Source organism: Psittacula echo, assembly GCF_963264785.1.
Source record: "Psittacula echo genome assembly, chromosome: 5".
Taxonomy (NCBI): domain Eukaryota; kingdom Metazoa; phylum Chordata; class Aves; order Psittaciformes; family Psittacidae; genus Psittacula; species Psittacula echo.
This window is the reverse complement of record NC_137739.1, coordinates 90,142,381-90,154,923: the sequence shown is the minus strand read 5'-3', so window position 1 is coordinate 90,154,923 and position 12,543 is coordinate 90,142,381. Positions and strand designations below refer to the sequence as shown.

Genomic DNA, 12,543 nt, shown 5'->3' with positions numbered 1-12,543 from the left:
GTGGGTGCAGCAAGCAAAAGGTTTATTGGGGTGGGGGGAGCAGCCCCCGGTGTGGGGCTGGGGGGAGCAGGGTCACTGGGGGGCTCAACACCCTTGTGGAGCACTCAGCCCTGGCACCCAGCAGCACCCATTGGCCCAGGAAGCAGCCCCAGCCCCCCCGGCCACCCTGGGTGGAGATGTGGGAGCTGCGGGGACCTGGGGATGGGGGGGCCATGGGAAAGTGGCACCTCAGGGCTTGGGGCACCCTGGGGACATGGGCAGGGCTGGGACATGCAGTGATGGGCACTGGGACGCAGGGAGAAGGCTGGAGCACCCAAGGTGGGCACCGGGGTCAGGCAAGGCAGTTGGAGCCTCTTGGGGGTCCCAATGAGCCCTGGGCACCGTGGCCCTGTGCCCCCCTTGTGTGGCTCCCAGGGGACACCCCCAAGCCAAGGGCCCCCCCACATCCCTGTGCCCAGCACTAGTGGCCAAGGGAGAAAGTGCCCGAGTCTGTGGATTGCTTGTCCCGGGGGCAGAGGCCCAGGCCCCCGGGGGCTGACGCCGTGGGGCTGCCGGGGGACGGTGCCATGTCCACCTCTGGCACCTGGGGGGCAGCGGGTGGGCCTGGGTTACTCCCTGCCCCATGGCCACGGCACCACAAGGGTCAGGGGCACTGCCTGAGTGTGTACCCCCCATCCAGCCCCACACATCCCCCTGTGTAGCCTGACCCAGCCCCATGGCAGCCCCACAGTGGTCCCACAGCAGCCCCAGCCCCACACTGACCTCCTCAAACTTGCGGGCCTTGTAGTGCTCAGCTCCCTTCAGGAAGTTGAGCAGGATGATGTCGCACAGCACCGTGCCCTGGGGTGGCAGCGTTGGGGTGGGAGGGGTGCGCTATGGGGCACCCGCTGATGCCCCACACCCCCCCATGGAGCCAGGCTGGGGCTCTGCTCTGTCCGCACACTGCATGGCTATGGGGTTCTTCTCCACCACCCCTCCCGATCACTATGGGACATCACTGCCACTCTGCCCCACACCTCTGGGGTGCTCAGGGCCTCTCCCAAGCCCCCTGTTAGGCATAGGGGGAATCCCCCCACCACCTAGGGAGATGCTGCCACGAAGGGGCTGAGAACGGCCACAACTCACCACACCGATGGAGGTGAACGCAGCCACCGTGTTGATGAGGGTGGGGATGATGCCGAACTTCCCAGCCTGGGGGTTCAGAGACCCCATTGGTGGGGGGCACCCAACCACCCCCAGCCCTCCCTGTGGCCTCCCCAGCCCCACACGCACGTGGCCGTACACCAGCACGTCGAAGCGGATGCCGAAGGCTTTGGTGAGGGTGCGGCGCTCAGGGCCGTCGTGGCAGTGGTGGTACCGGGCGTGCCTGCGCGGGGACAGGGCCATGGCACACACGTGTGGCACTTGTGTGCTCCGGCGCTGGCCCGTGCCGTACCTGAAGTTGTAGCCGGTGGCAAGGGACAGCCCGTCCAGGCGGGTGAAGGAGTAGTGGGGCAGGCAGCGCTCCCCGCCGCGGTCCAGGTCACAAACCCACCCGATCTTGATGGCCAGTACCCCACCCTGTGCCACCGCGCGGGGCCAGCGTCACCCCATGGGTGTCCACACAGACCCATGTCCCTCATCCCTGTGTCCCCCAAGACACCTCCGTGTCTTCATGTCTCTGTGTCCTGCACTCGTATCCCGTATCCCCCATCCCAAACCCCATGCACCCACACCCATGTTCCTCTGTGACCCCATGTCCCAATGTCCTCACATCCCACTCCCTACATCCCACATCCCTTCACCCCGTGTCCCACATCCCTGCATCCCACATCTCCATGTCCTTATGTCCCACTTCCCCACGTCCCCACATCCCTCATCCCTGTGTCTCCACATCCCCTGCCCCAAACCCTTGTATCCCTGCATCCCACGTCCCCATGTCTGCACACCCTATGTTCCTGTGTCCTCATGTCCCACCCACCATGTCCCCACATCCTCCATCTCTCATCCCCATGTCCCCATAGCCCACATCCCCGTGTCCCCACGTCCCACTCGCTGTGCCCTGTGGCCCGTGTCCCCCTGCCCCGTGTCCCCGGCCCCGGCGCGGCTCACGGTGGCGGCCAGCGTGCGGAAGTCCTGCCCTGCGAGCCGCACCACGTCCCCGAGGCGCAGGATGGGGCAGAGCGGTTGGAGCTGCGGGTGGAAGCGGCAGCGCCCCAGGTCCCCCCCGGCGCCGGGCGGGGGGAGGTTGGCCCTGGGGGGACGCGGCCGTGAGGCGGCGCCGGGAGGGGCTCCGCGGCCCTGCCCGGCCCCGGGGCACGCACTTCTCGAAGCCGAAGAGCGGGAAGCGGATGCTGTTCTTGATGAAGAGGGTGAAGTTCTCGGCCTCCAGCATGATGGGGCTGGGGGGGGACAACGGGGTGGCCCTGGGCACGCGGCGGGAGCACACGCACCCCGTGTCCCCCCGTGTCCCCGTCACTCACACGTCCACCGTGTCCACCTCGGGAGGGCACCAGCCCCGGATCTCGCAGGTGCGCAGGGTCTCGTTGTAGGGCACGCACCGGCCGGTGAGCAGCCCTGCGGAGCACCCATGGGTGCGCTGAGCGGGCGGCCTCAGCCCAAGCACTCATGGGTGCACGAAGGGGGGCAGCCCCAGCCCATGGGCGCACGGAGCGGGCTGTCCTCGGCTCCCCATCTCTCACCGCTGCCGCTGGTGGGGCTCCTGTCCCGGCAGTCGCGGTCGCTGCGGCACCGGAAGGCGGCTTCACTCTGCGGGGTTGAGCGGGGTGAGCGGGGGCTGCTGTCACCCCAATGCCCCCCCCGCTGCCCCCGCAGCCCCGCACCTCGGGGCAGAGCCCCTGCGCCTGCTGCTCCGTCAGGATCTGCTTGGTGACCACCACGAACACGGAGGTGCCCTGCAGGGACCGCACCGTCACCCCCAGTGCCCGGGGGGGGAGGATGGGGGTGGGGGGGCCCCGAGGCCTCACCTGGGGGGGGGTGACGTAGTCGGCCGTGTCCAGCACGCGGCCCGCGTAGCGCCCGATGCCCTTCACTTTGGTGACCACCGAGGACTCGATGACGGTGTCCCGCACCTGATAGGCTTTCTCATGGAGGAACACCCAGCTGGAACAGCACCCGCGGGACGGTGACGGCGGGGATGGGCTCCCCGGCACCCCCCAACAGCCCCCGGCACCCTCCGGCAACCCCGGCACGAGTGGCACTGGGTCCCCGACAGGCGCTTGTCACCTACCCGTGACCTGACGTGGCCGCTGTCACAGCCCGGGGAGCCCCGCTCTGACCCCGACACCGTCCCCTCGCTGCACCCGCACCGCCCGCTCTCCCGGGGGTCCCCACGGTGGCACCCGCACTGTCACACCTCGCGCCCCGGCGCTGTCGCACGTGTCACCCCCCTGCCCGTCCCTCCTCCGCCCCGTCCGCGGAGCCACCCGGTGCCCCGGGGGTCTCACCCGATGAAGTAGGCGAGGATGAGGAGCTGCACGGCGCGGTGCGTGGCGCCCACCACCCAGCTCCTCACCACCACCGACTTGGGCGTCTCGTACGAGAAGAATTGCATCGCCCAGGGCGGGCAGCGGCGCGGGGCCGGCATCGGGGGGCGGGCAGGGACCGGGGACGGGCAGTAAGGGGGGACGTCCGGGCAGGGAGCGGTGGGATGGGCAGGGGACAGGCAGCGAGGGTGGTATTCAGGCTGTGGAAGCGAGGATGTGGGCAGGGCAGGAGCAGGCAGCGGTACAGGCAGCGAGAAGGGTGGTGCAGGCGGGGTGGGCAGCGGAGCGGGCAGGGGCCAGGCGAGGGGGTGATGGACGGGCTGTGCCGGCAGCGAGAGGGGTGATGCGGGCAGGGTACGGGCAGTGGGGCTGGTGCCGAGGCTGTGCAGGCAGGGAGCAGTGCTGCGGGCACGGTGCAGGCAGCAGCGGCTGGCGCGGGCAGCTCGGGGCGGGACGGGGCGGGTCGGGGGCGGGGTCACGGCTGGGAGGGGGGTGAGGGGCAGGCGGGGTCCGTGGGGGGGGGACCCCCGTGTGTGTGCCCCGAGCTGGGGCCGGTTTGGGGGCGCTGGGGGCGGCGGTGCTGATGTGGGGGTGCCCGGTTTGGGCTGCCCCCCGCGATGTTCTTCGGGTGCCCCATTGAGGGTGTCACATTGGGGTGCCGGTTTGGGGGTGCCCGGTCTGTGGGTGCAGGGTTGAGGTGCCCAGTTTGGGGGGTGCCGGTTTGGGAGAGCTCGGTCTGTGGGTGCCCCATTGAGGGGTGCCCGGTCTGAGGTGCTCGTCTGAGGTGCTCCATTGGGGGGGTGCGCCTCTGGGGGTTCCCGGTCTATGGGTGCCCCACTGGGGGGAGCCGGTTTGGGATGCTCGGTTTAGGGGTGCCCCACTGGGGGGAGCCGGTTTGGGATGCTCGGTTTAGGGGTGCCCCACTGGGGGTGCCGTTTAGGGGTGCCCGGTTGGGGGGTGCCGGTCTGTGGGGTCCCCACTGGGGGAGCCGGGGCCGCCCCGCGCTGACCGTGAACTCTATGGTTCCGGGCGTGGCAGGCGCGGTCGGGCTGAGCGGCCGCTCTACCCAGCTCTTTGCCCAGCTCTATGGCAGGGCGGGCGCAAGCGCCCCGTCCTCTCTAGGCGGAGTCCTCCGGGTGCTCTATGGTCTCCCCCCGTTGCCTGTACTGCGCGGTCCTCCCGCAGCGGCGGCCAGAGCGGCTCCTCTCTATGGCGGAAGTGGGGGCGGCTTCCGGCGGCTGCTGCGGCCCCGGGGGAGGCTCCGCGTGAGGTTCGTGTTGCGCAGGCGGGAAAGTGGCGGCGGTGCGGGGGGGGAGGGGAGCACCGGGGGGGAACCGGGGGGGGGGAGGAGCGGGGGGGGCGAATCCGGTGTGTGTGGGGGGAGGGGTAGGCGCGGGGATGGGGCCCGGGGACCGGGGGAGGGAGGCCATGATGGGGGGGGAGAGCACCCGGGGGGGGCTGGGGTGCGGGGGGGGCACCGGTAGGGGAAGGGCCGGGATGGAGGGACCGGGGGCGGGGGCGGCACCGGTGAGGGGGTGCGGGAGGGGGGCCGGTCCGCAGCTGCGCTGGGGCAGGGAGCGGGACCGCGAGCGGGGGTGTCCGGTTCCCCCCCATCACAGCGGGTCGGGGGGGCCGCGGTCGGGCTCTGGGCCCTGCGGAGGCGGGATCCATCCCCCCCCCCTCGCCCCCAGCTGCCGGGAGATGCCAGCGCAGGGAGGGCACTGACGGCTCCGCGAGCCCCCGAGCCCAGCGCCCGCCATGGCCGACACGCTGGAGTTCAACGAGATCTACCAGGAGGTGAAGGGCTCCATGGTGAGCACGGGGGGTGCGCCGGGGGCACCGGAGCTTCCTGGAGCAGCCAGCGCCGAGCGCCTGGAGTGCGGTTGGGAACGGAGCAGGAGCAGCTCCCGTGCCCCCCGTGCCTGCTGCGGGGGCTCTGTGGGGCAGGCACTGAGGCCGGGGGGGGGTGAGGGCTGCCGGGTCCCTTGTAGCCCACTGGGGCCTGGGGACAGCAAGGGGGGAGTGCTGGAGGGTGCCCTGTGCCCCAGTCGGGTGCTGAGGGGTGCGAGGAGCAGGGCTGGGTTTGGGGGGTGCTGCTGTGACGGGGCGGTCGCTCTGCCCCACAGAACGATGGGCGACTGCGGCTGAGCCGCCAAGGCGTCATCTTCAAGAACAGCAAGACGGGGAAGGTGGACAACATCCAGGCCTCGGAGCTGGCTGAGGGCGTGTGGCGGCGCGTGGCACTGGGCCACGGCCTCAAGCTGCTCACCAAGAATGGCCACGTCTACAAGTACGACGGGTTCCGGGAGTCGGTGAGTGCTCGACCCCAGGGACAGCTCCTCGGGCCCCCAGTCCCATGTGCTGGGTCATGCCCCAGCTCCCGGTGGCAGCAGCCCGTGTGTGGTGGTTTCTGACGTCCCCTCCTTCTGCCCCATCCCAGGAATTCGATAAGCTCTCGGATTTCTTTAAGGCCCACTATTGCCTGGAGCTGGTTGAGAAGGATCTGTGCGTGAAGGGCTGGAACTGGGGCACGGTCAGGTTCGGAGGTGAGTCCTGCGGGAGGGCTCCCACCCCTGTGGCTGTTCCTGCAGTGCCTCAGGCAGCCACCCGCTTGCTGGGGGTGTCCTGGGACCAGTGGGGATGGTGGCAGGATGGAGCCTGGGAGAGCAGGAGATGGAAGATCCAGGGGAGGCAGGGGAGGGGATTCCATGCAGCAGGGAATGTTCTGTATAAAAGGGAAAGTTGGGGTGGGAGCTGCGAGGTCTGGCCTCTTCCTGGGGGAGCCATGGGAGCTGGTGGCTCAGCCCTGGGCCTGAGACCAGGGGAAGATGGGAACAGATGGTTCCTTCCTGTTCCTGCCTGATCAGCGCCCATCCCCAGGGCTACAGCCAGGAGGAGGCAGTCTGGAGACAGGGAGAGAGTGTAGGGGGGATGCAGGGGGGGAGAGGAGGGCTGGTGCTGGAGGTGGGGCTGCAGTGGGTCAGGTCGTGCTGTGACGGACACATCCCCCGGTGCAGGGCAGCTCCTGTCCTTTGACATCGGGGAGCAGCCGGTGTTCGAGATCCCGCTGAGCAATGTGTCCCAGTGCACCACGGGCAAGAACGAGGTGACGCTGGAGTTCCACCAGAACGATGACGCCGAGGTCTCGCTCATGGAGGTTCGCTTCTATGTGCCGCCAACCCAGGAGGACGGCGTGGACCCAGTGGAGGTGAGGGGGCTGTGGGGCTGCTCCGGGGCCACACTGGGGCCAGCTGGGTCCTTCCTCCCCACCGCAGCTCTGTCCCCTCGCAGGCCTTCGCCCAGAATGTGCTCTCCAAGGCAGATGTGATCCAGGCCACGGGCGATGCCATCTGCATCTTCCGGGAGCTGCAGTGCCTGACGCCACGCGGGCGGTACGACATCCGCATCTACCCCACGTTCCTGCACCTCCATGGCAAGACCTTCGACTACAAGATCCCCTACACCACGGTGTTGCGCCTCTTCCTGCTCCCGCACAAGGACCAGCGGCAGATGTTCTTTGTGGTGAGGGGGGCACCGAGGCCTGCCCTGCCCTGGGAAGGGTGGCAACGGGGAAGTGCGGGGGAATCTCAGCTCCTCAACACCTCTTCTCTCCTCAGATCAGCCTGGACCCCCCAATAAAGCAAGGCCAGACCCGTTACCACTTCCTTATCCTGCTCTTCTCCAAGGATGAGGACATCTCCCTGACCCTCAACATGAATGAGTGAGTTCTTCTCCTGCCCGGCCCCTTCCTTGGCCTGGCTCTGGGGCAGCAGGGGGGAGGTGAGGAACCTGCTGGATTCCTGCTCTCACCACGGCCGTGCACCTGCACAGGGAGGAGGTGGAGAAACGCTTTGAGGGGCGGCTCACCAAGAACATGTCGGGGTCCCTCTATGAGATGGTCAGCAGGGTCATGAAGGCGCTGGTCAACCGCAAGATCACCGTGCCTGGGAACTTCCAGGGGTGAGGAATGCTGCTGCTGCTGGCCGAGGGACAGGGGGACGTGGGATCTTCCTGCTGTGGGGCAAGCGCCTCCTCATAGGAACATAGAATGGTTTGGGTTGGAAGGGACCTTAAAGCTTCTCCAGCTCCAACCCCTGCCACGGGCAGGGACCCCTTCCACTGGAGCAGCTTGCTCCAAGCCCCTGTGTCCAACCTGGCCTTGAACACTGCCAGGGATGGGGCAGCCACAGCTTCTCTGGGCACCCTGTGCCAGCGCCTCAGCACCCTCACAGGGAAGAGCTTCTGCCTAAGAGCTCATCTCAGTCTCCCCTGTTCGGGCAGGTTCAAGCCATTCCCCTTGGCCTGTCCCTACAGGCCCTTGTCCAAAGCCCCTCTCCAGGTTTCTGCAGCCCCTTTAGGCACTGGAGCTGCTCTCAGGTCCCCCCTTCACACAGCAGAGGGGCAGAATCCCCTCCCTGAGCTGCTGCTCACGCTCTGGTGACACAGCCCAGCACACGGGGGAGGCCCACGTTCTGGGCCCAAGTACTCACTGATGGATCATGGACAGCTCCTAGAATGGGAGAGCTGCTGAGAGCTGCTGCTCTGGGGAGCTGAGGCCACTGTTTGAGAGCCCTCCCTGGCCCTGGCTGTGGATCTGGCCCCTTTCTGTCCATTGCTGTGCTCGGAAGGTGCTGTGTGTGGGGCCAGGAGCAGCCATGGGGCTCTGGGGTGCCCTGTCCCCCCCACCCGGTGCTCATGGTGCGCATCCCACAGGCACTCAGGTGCGCAGTGCATCACCTGCTCGTACAAGGCGAGCTCGGGGCTGCTGTACCCGCTGGAGCGCGGGTTCATCTACGTGCACAAGCCGCCCGTGCACATCCGCTTTGACGAGATCAGCTTCGTCAACTTCGCCCGCGGCACCACCACCACCCGCTCCTTCGACTTCGAGATCGAGACCAAGCAGGGCACGCAGTACACCTTCAGCAGCATCGAGAGGTGGGTGCGGGTCAGGGTGCGCTGCCCCAGGCTCTGCCCCTGGCCCTCACCCCGCTCTCCTGCAGGGAGGAGTACGGGAAGCTCTTCGACTTCGTCAGTGCCAAGAAGCTGAACATCAAGAACCGTGGCCTGAAGGAGGTACCTGTCCCTGCAGAGCTGCAGCCCCCTGCCAGCCTGGGTGCTCTCCCCTCTCCCAGTTTTGCTCCTTTGCCCTTCTCTTTTGTTAGTTTTCACCTCTTCTCTTCTCTCCTTGCCCTTGTAGAGGAAAAAGGTCCGTGCGATACCCCTTCCTCTTTCTCCTCTTCCTCCTCCTGGTGCAGGTTTCCTCTGCATGGCCTGGTGGTGGTCCCTGTTAACCCAGTAACTGCAGCATGATGTGTGAAAGGGGCCCCCAGCTAACTCTGATAATGTTTCTGCCCCTCCCTCTGGAGCCTTGCTGAGAGCGGGAGGTTCCTGTGCTCCCTGGTCCTTGCTCCTGGTCCCTGTTCCCAGTCCCTGCTGCGGTGCCCTGCGTGGTTGGGGCCGTGCCCACACAGGACACTGGGGGCTGCAGTCCCCATAGGGGTTGGAGCTGGGCTATGGGGAGCATTCCTCATGCTGCTTGTCCCGCAGGGCATGAAGCAGAGCTATGATGAATACGCCGACTCAGACGAGGACCAGCACGACGCCTACTTGGAGAGGATGAAGGAGGAGGGCAAGATCCGGGAGGAGAACGCCAACGACAGCAGCGACGGCTCTGGGGAGGAGACAGGTGAGGGATGCCGGGCTCTGGGTGCTCAGCTCTGGGGAAGCTGAGAGCTGACCCTGTGCTCTGCTTCCAGATGAGTCCTTCAACCCCGGAGAAGAGGATGATGATGTGGCTGAAGAGTGAGTAGGGGCTGGGCAGGTCTCTCGTGGGGGAAGCTTCTGGAAGGTGCTGTGTGGGGCTGGGAGCGCCGGGGATGCTGCAGCTGGCATCACTTTACACACCCCTGGGCCTCAGAGCATGGGCTCGCTCTATCCTAATGACATTAGAGGGCTCTCAGGGGTTGGAGCAGCACTCAGGGCATCGGATGGCTCCTGCTGAGGCGTCAGCAGCAGGAACAGAGAGAGCAGTGGGAGGAGGCGGGGATGAGGCTGGGATGCAGCTCCGAGTTGGGGGAGGGAGGACGAGAGGCTGTGCTGCACCGGGAGCAGAGCACAGCACCCGTGTGTGCTGCAGGAGCGGGTCCAGCCCAGGGGGAGGAGCTGGGGGAGCCAAAACCGTGCAGGAGGTGGGGATGGAGCCGTGTTCCTGGAAGGAAGGTCCCCGGGGGCTGCTCAGCACCAGCACAGCAGCTTTGGCGCCGGAAGGCTCCTGCTTACAGGCTGCTGGAGGCGGGGGGAGCTGAGGGCAGGGCCTGGTGCCCCCGGTGCTGCTGCATCCCCCAGCCCTGTGCTGGGCCCCGCAGGTTCGACAGCAATGCCTCAGCCACGTCCTCGAGCGGTGATGGTGACAGCGACCGCGACGACAAGAAACCGGCCAAGAAAGCCAAGGTGGTGAAAGAGCGCAAGGTCCGCAGGAAGCACCCGGAGGTGAGGGGCTGGGGATCTGCTGCTGCTGCAGCCCAGCCAGGGCCATGCCACAGCCCCTGTGTTGCCCCCTCACCAGCTCCCACCCGATGGGGCCCAGTGTGGCCCTGCTGCCTCCTGTGGAGGAGTCAGAGTGGTTTGGGTTGGAAGGGACCTTAGAGCTCCTCCAGCTCCAACCCCTGCCACGGGCAGGGACCCCTTCCACTGGAGCAGCTTGCTCCAAGCCCCTGTGTCCAACCTGGCCTTGAACACTGCCAGGGATGGGGCAGCCACGGCTTCTCTGGGCACCCTGGGCCAGCGCCTCAGCACCCTCACAGGGAAGAGCTTCTGCCTGAGAGCTCAGCTCAGTCTCCCCTCTGGCAGGTTAAAGCCATTCCCCTTGGCCTGTCCCTACAGGCCCTTGTCCCAAGCCCCTCTCCAGGTTTCCTGCAGCCCCTTTAGGCACTGGAGCTGCTCTCAGGTCTCCCCTTCAGGAGCCTTGTTCTCTCCAGGCCGACCCAGCCCAGCTCTCTCAGCCTGGCTCCTGAGTCTGGAACCTTTCCCAAAGGCCTGGCCTGCCCCTTTGTTGGGAGCCTGATCTTCAAGAACTGGCCCTTCGGTGGCTGTGGGGCAGCCCCGTGTACCCAGGGCTGCAGTGGCGGGTGCTGATTGAGCCTCTCACGCTGGTTCTCTCTGCTCCTGCCTCCCAGAGCAAGAAGGGGAAGGACCCGAATGCGCCGAAGCGGCCGATGTCTGCGTACATGCTGTGGCTGAACGCCAGCCGTGAGCGCATCAAGTCCGACCACCCTGGTATCAGCATCACAGACCTGTCCAAAAAGGCCGGGGAGCTCTGGAAAGCCATGTCCAAGGAGAAGAAGGAGGTGAGGGACGGGGTGCATGGGTTGGTCTGCTGGTGGGGAGAGCTGAGTTTGGCTCAGGATGGAGGATGGACATGGGAGGGATGGATAAAGGGAGGGTAGACGGGGGGAGGCCAGAGAGGCCCTTGTTTGGTTGCAGGAACCTGGAGTTCCATAGATGGGAGGTTGGGAAGGTCACCATGGCTGTGGGGATGTGATGGCTTGGGGCTGTTGGTTGAGCACAGTCTTGGTCCAAGGAGGGAGCACATGAGAGGTGGATGGGTTGAGGCTCTGTTGGTGCCGGAGGAGGGAGCCATTCCCACCATTCCCCTGTTCTGTGGCAGGAGTGGGATCGCAAGGCAGAAGATGCCAGGAGGGACTATGAGAAAGCCATGAAGGAGTACAGCGTGGGCAGCAAGGCGGAGAGCTCCCGGGTGTGAGTGCTGGGCTGGGGGCAGCTCCGTGGGGCTGGGCTGGGGGTCAGTGGCAACGTCTCCTCCCTCCCGCCATGCACAGGGAGAGGTCCAAGAAGAAGAAGAAGAAGCAGGAGAAGCAGCTGAAGGGGAAAGCAGAGAGGAAAGGCGCCAGCTCCAAGTCTGTGTCCTCCAGCAAATCCTCGGCCAAGAGCTCGAACGAGAGCTTTAAGAGCAAAGAGTTCGTGTCCAGTGATGAGAGCTCCTCTGCCGAGAGCAAGAAGGAGGTGGGATAGAGCTGGGGCAGGCCCTGCCCCTGGGAGGGACCCACACCCTGGTCCTGCCGTGCGCCTTGTCTGCAGTGCCTGGGCATGGTCCTCGCTGGGGGTGGCTTCTGTGTGCTGCCTCCATGGTCACCCCATAGGGGGCATGGGAGAGGTGGGGACCTCATTGTCCCCCAGTGATGCCACCATCCCTGCTGTCACCCTCGTGTCCCCGCTGACGCTGCATCCTTGTCCCTTCCTGCAGGACTCGGAGGAGGAGGGAGCCCCCAGCCCCCGCCGCAGCTCCTCAGACTCCGCCTCAGGCTCCGATTGATCCATCCCTGTCCCGGGGGCGTTCCCGGACCGGGCGCCCACAGCAGGGACCAGCTCCAGGGCCCCCTGTGCCTGCTGGGCCCCCCCGTGCCTGCCGGTGCCAGGTGTCCCGGAGGGACTCCAGGGGGGGTCCCTCCCAGCCCCACGGCTCTTTTGTAACTCTCGGCTGGTTCCTCGTTCCCTCCGTTGGTTTTTGTTGGTTTTTTTGTATTTTGGGTCTGTTCCCGTGGAAACTGGGATTGAATAAAAAAAACCACCGAGGGCGGGAGCGTGGCTGCAGTGGCACAGGGGGGCCCTTCCCTCCCATTCCCGTCCCATTCCATCCCCTTCTGCCCCCTTCCATCTATTCTGTCCCCTTCTAATTCCTACCATCCCCTTCTGCCCCTTTCCATCCCCTTCTGCCCCATTCCTTCCGCTTTGCCCCATTCCGTCTTCTTCCCTCCTCCTTCCCCTTCTTTTTTCCCCTTCTTTCTTCCCCTTCCCTCTTCTTTTCCCTTCGCTTTTCCCTGTTCTACTTCCTGCTTCTTCCCTTGTCCCCTTTCCACCCTCTTCCCCTTTTTCTCCTTCTTCCCCTTCCTTCCCTCTCCTTTCCCCTTCACTCTCCTTTCCCCTTCCTGTTTCTTCCTTCTTCTCCTTTCCCTCTCCCTGCTTTTTCGTCTCCTTTGCCCGTTCTCCCCCTTTTTCCCCTCCCGCTACCGACCTCTCCCATTGGGATGAACCCGCTTCT

The 12,543-nt window shown here is 66.2% G+C and overlaps 2 protein-coding genes across 3 annotated transcripts; one reads left to right on the top strand and one right to left on the bottom strand.

Annotated features, from left to right (window-relative positions):
• Positions 1–460: 460 nt before the first annotated feature.
• On the bottom strand, positions 461–4,915 carry P2RX3 (purinergic receptor P2X 3; the record flags this gene model as incomplete). The annotated part of the gene is made up of 12 exons (XM_080618404.1): positions 461–583; positions 763–840; positions 1,126–1,191; positions 1,273–1,560; positions 2,092–2,233; positions 2,304–2,381; positions 2,463–2,556; positions 2,682–2,748; positions 2,823–2,894; positions 2,967–3,102; positions 3,447–4,163; positions 4,647–4,915. 12 exons carry the CDS (start codon positions 4,913–4,915, stop codon positions 461–463), a joined length of 2,130 nt encoding a protein of 709 aa, XP_080474530.1.
• On the top strand, positions 4,698–12,088 carry SSRP1 (structure specific recognition protein 1). Of its 2 annotated transcripts, none has more exons than XM_080619646.1 (17): positions 4,698–4,755; positions 5,177–5,297; positions 5,612–5,797; positions 5,926–6,031; positions 6,503–6,693; positions 6,777–7,007; positions 7,103–7,206; positions 7,317–7,445; positions 8,199–8,420; positions 8,486–8,558; positions 9,033–9,171; positions 9,242–9,287; positions 9,851–9,974; positions 10,661–10,831; positions 11,152–11,243; positions 11,324–11,507; positions 11,749–12,088. In XM_080619646.1, the coding sequence occupies exons 2-17, from the start codon at positions 5,244–5,246 to the stop codon at positions 11,815–11,817; spliced, it is 2,121 nt and encodes a 706-aa protein (XP_080475772.1). In that variant the 5' UTR covers positions 4,698–4,755; positions 5,177–5,243; the 3' UTR covers positions 11,818–12,088. The 2 variants fall into 2 exon arrangements, with proteins under 2 accessions (XP_080475772.1, XP_080475773.1); XM_080619647.1 differs by lacking the exon at positions 4,698–4,755 and adding an exon at positions 4,772–4,787.
• The last annotated feature ends 455 nt before the right edge of the window (positions 12,089–12,543 follow it).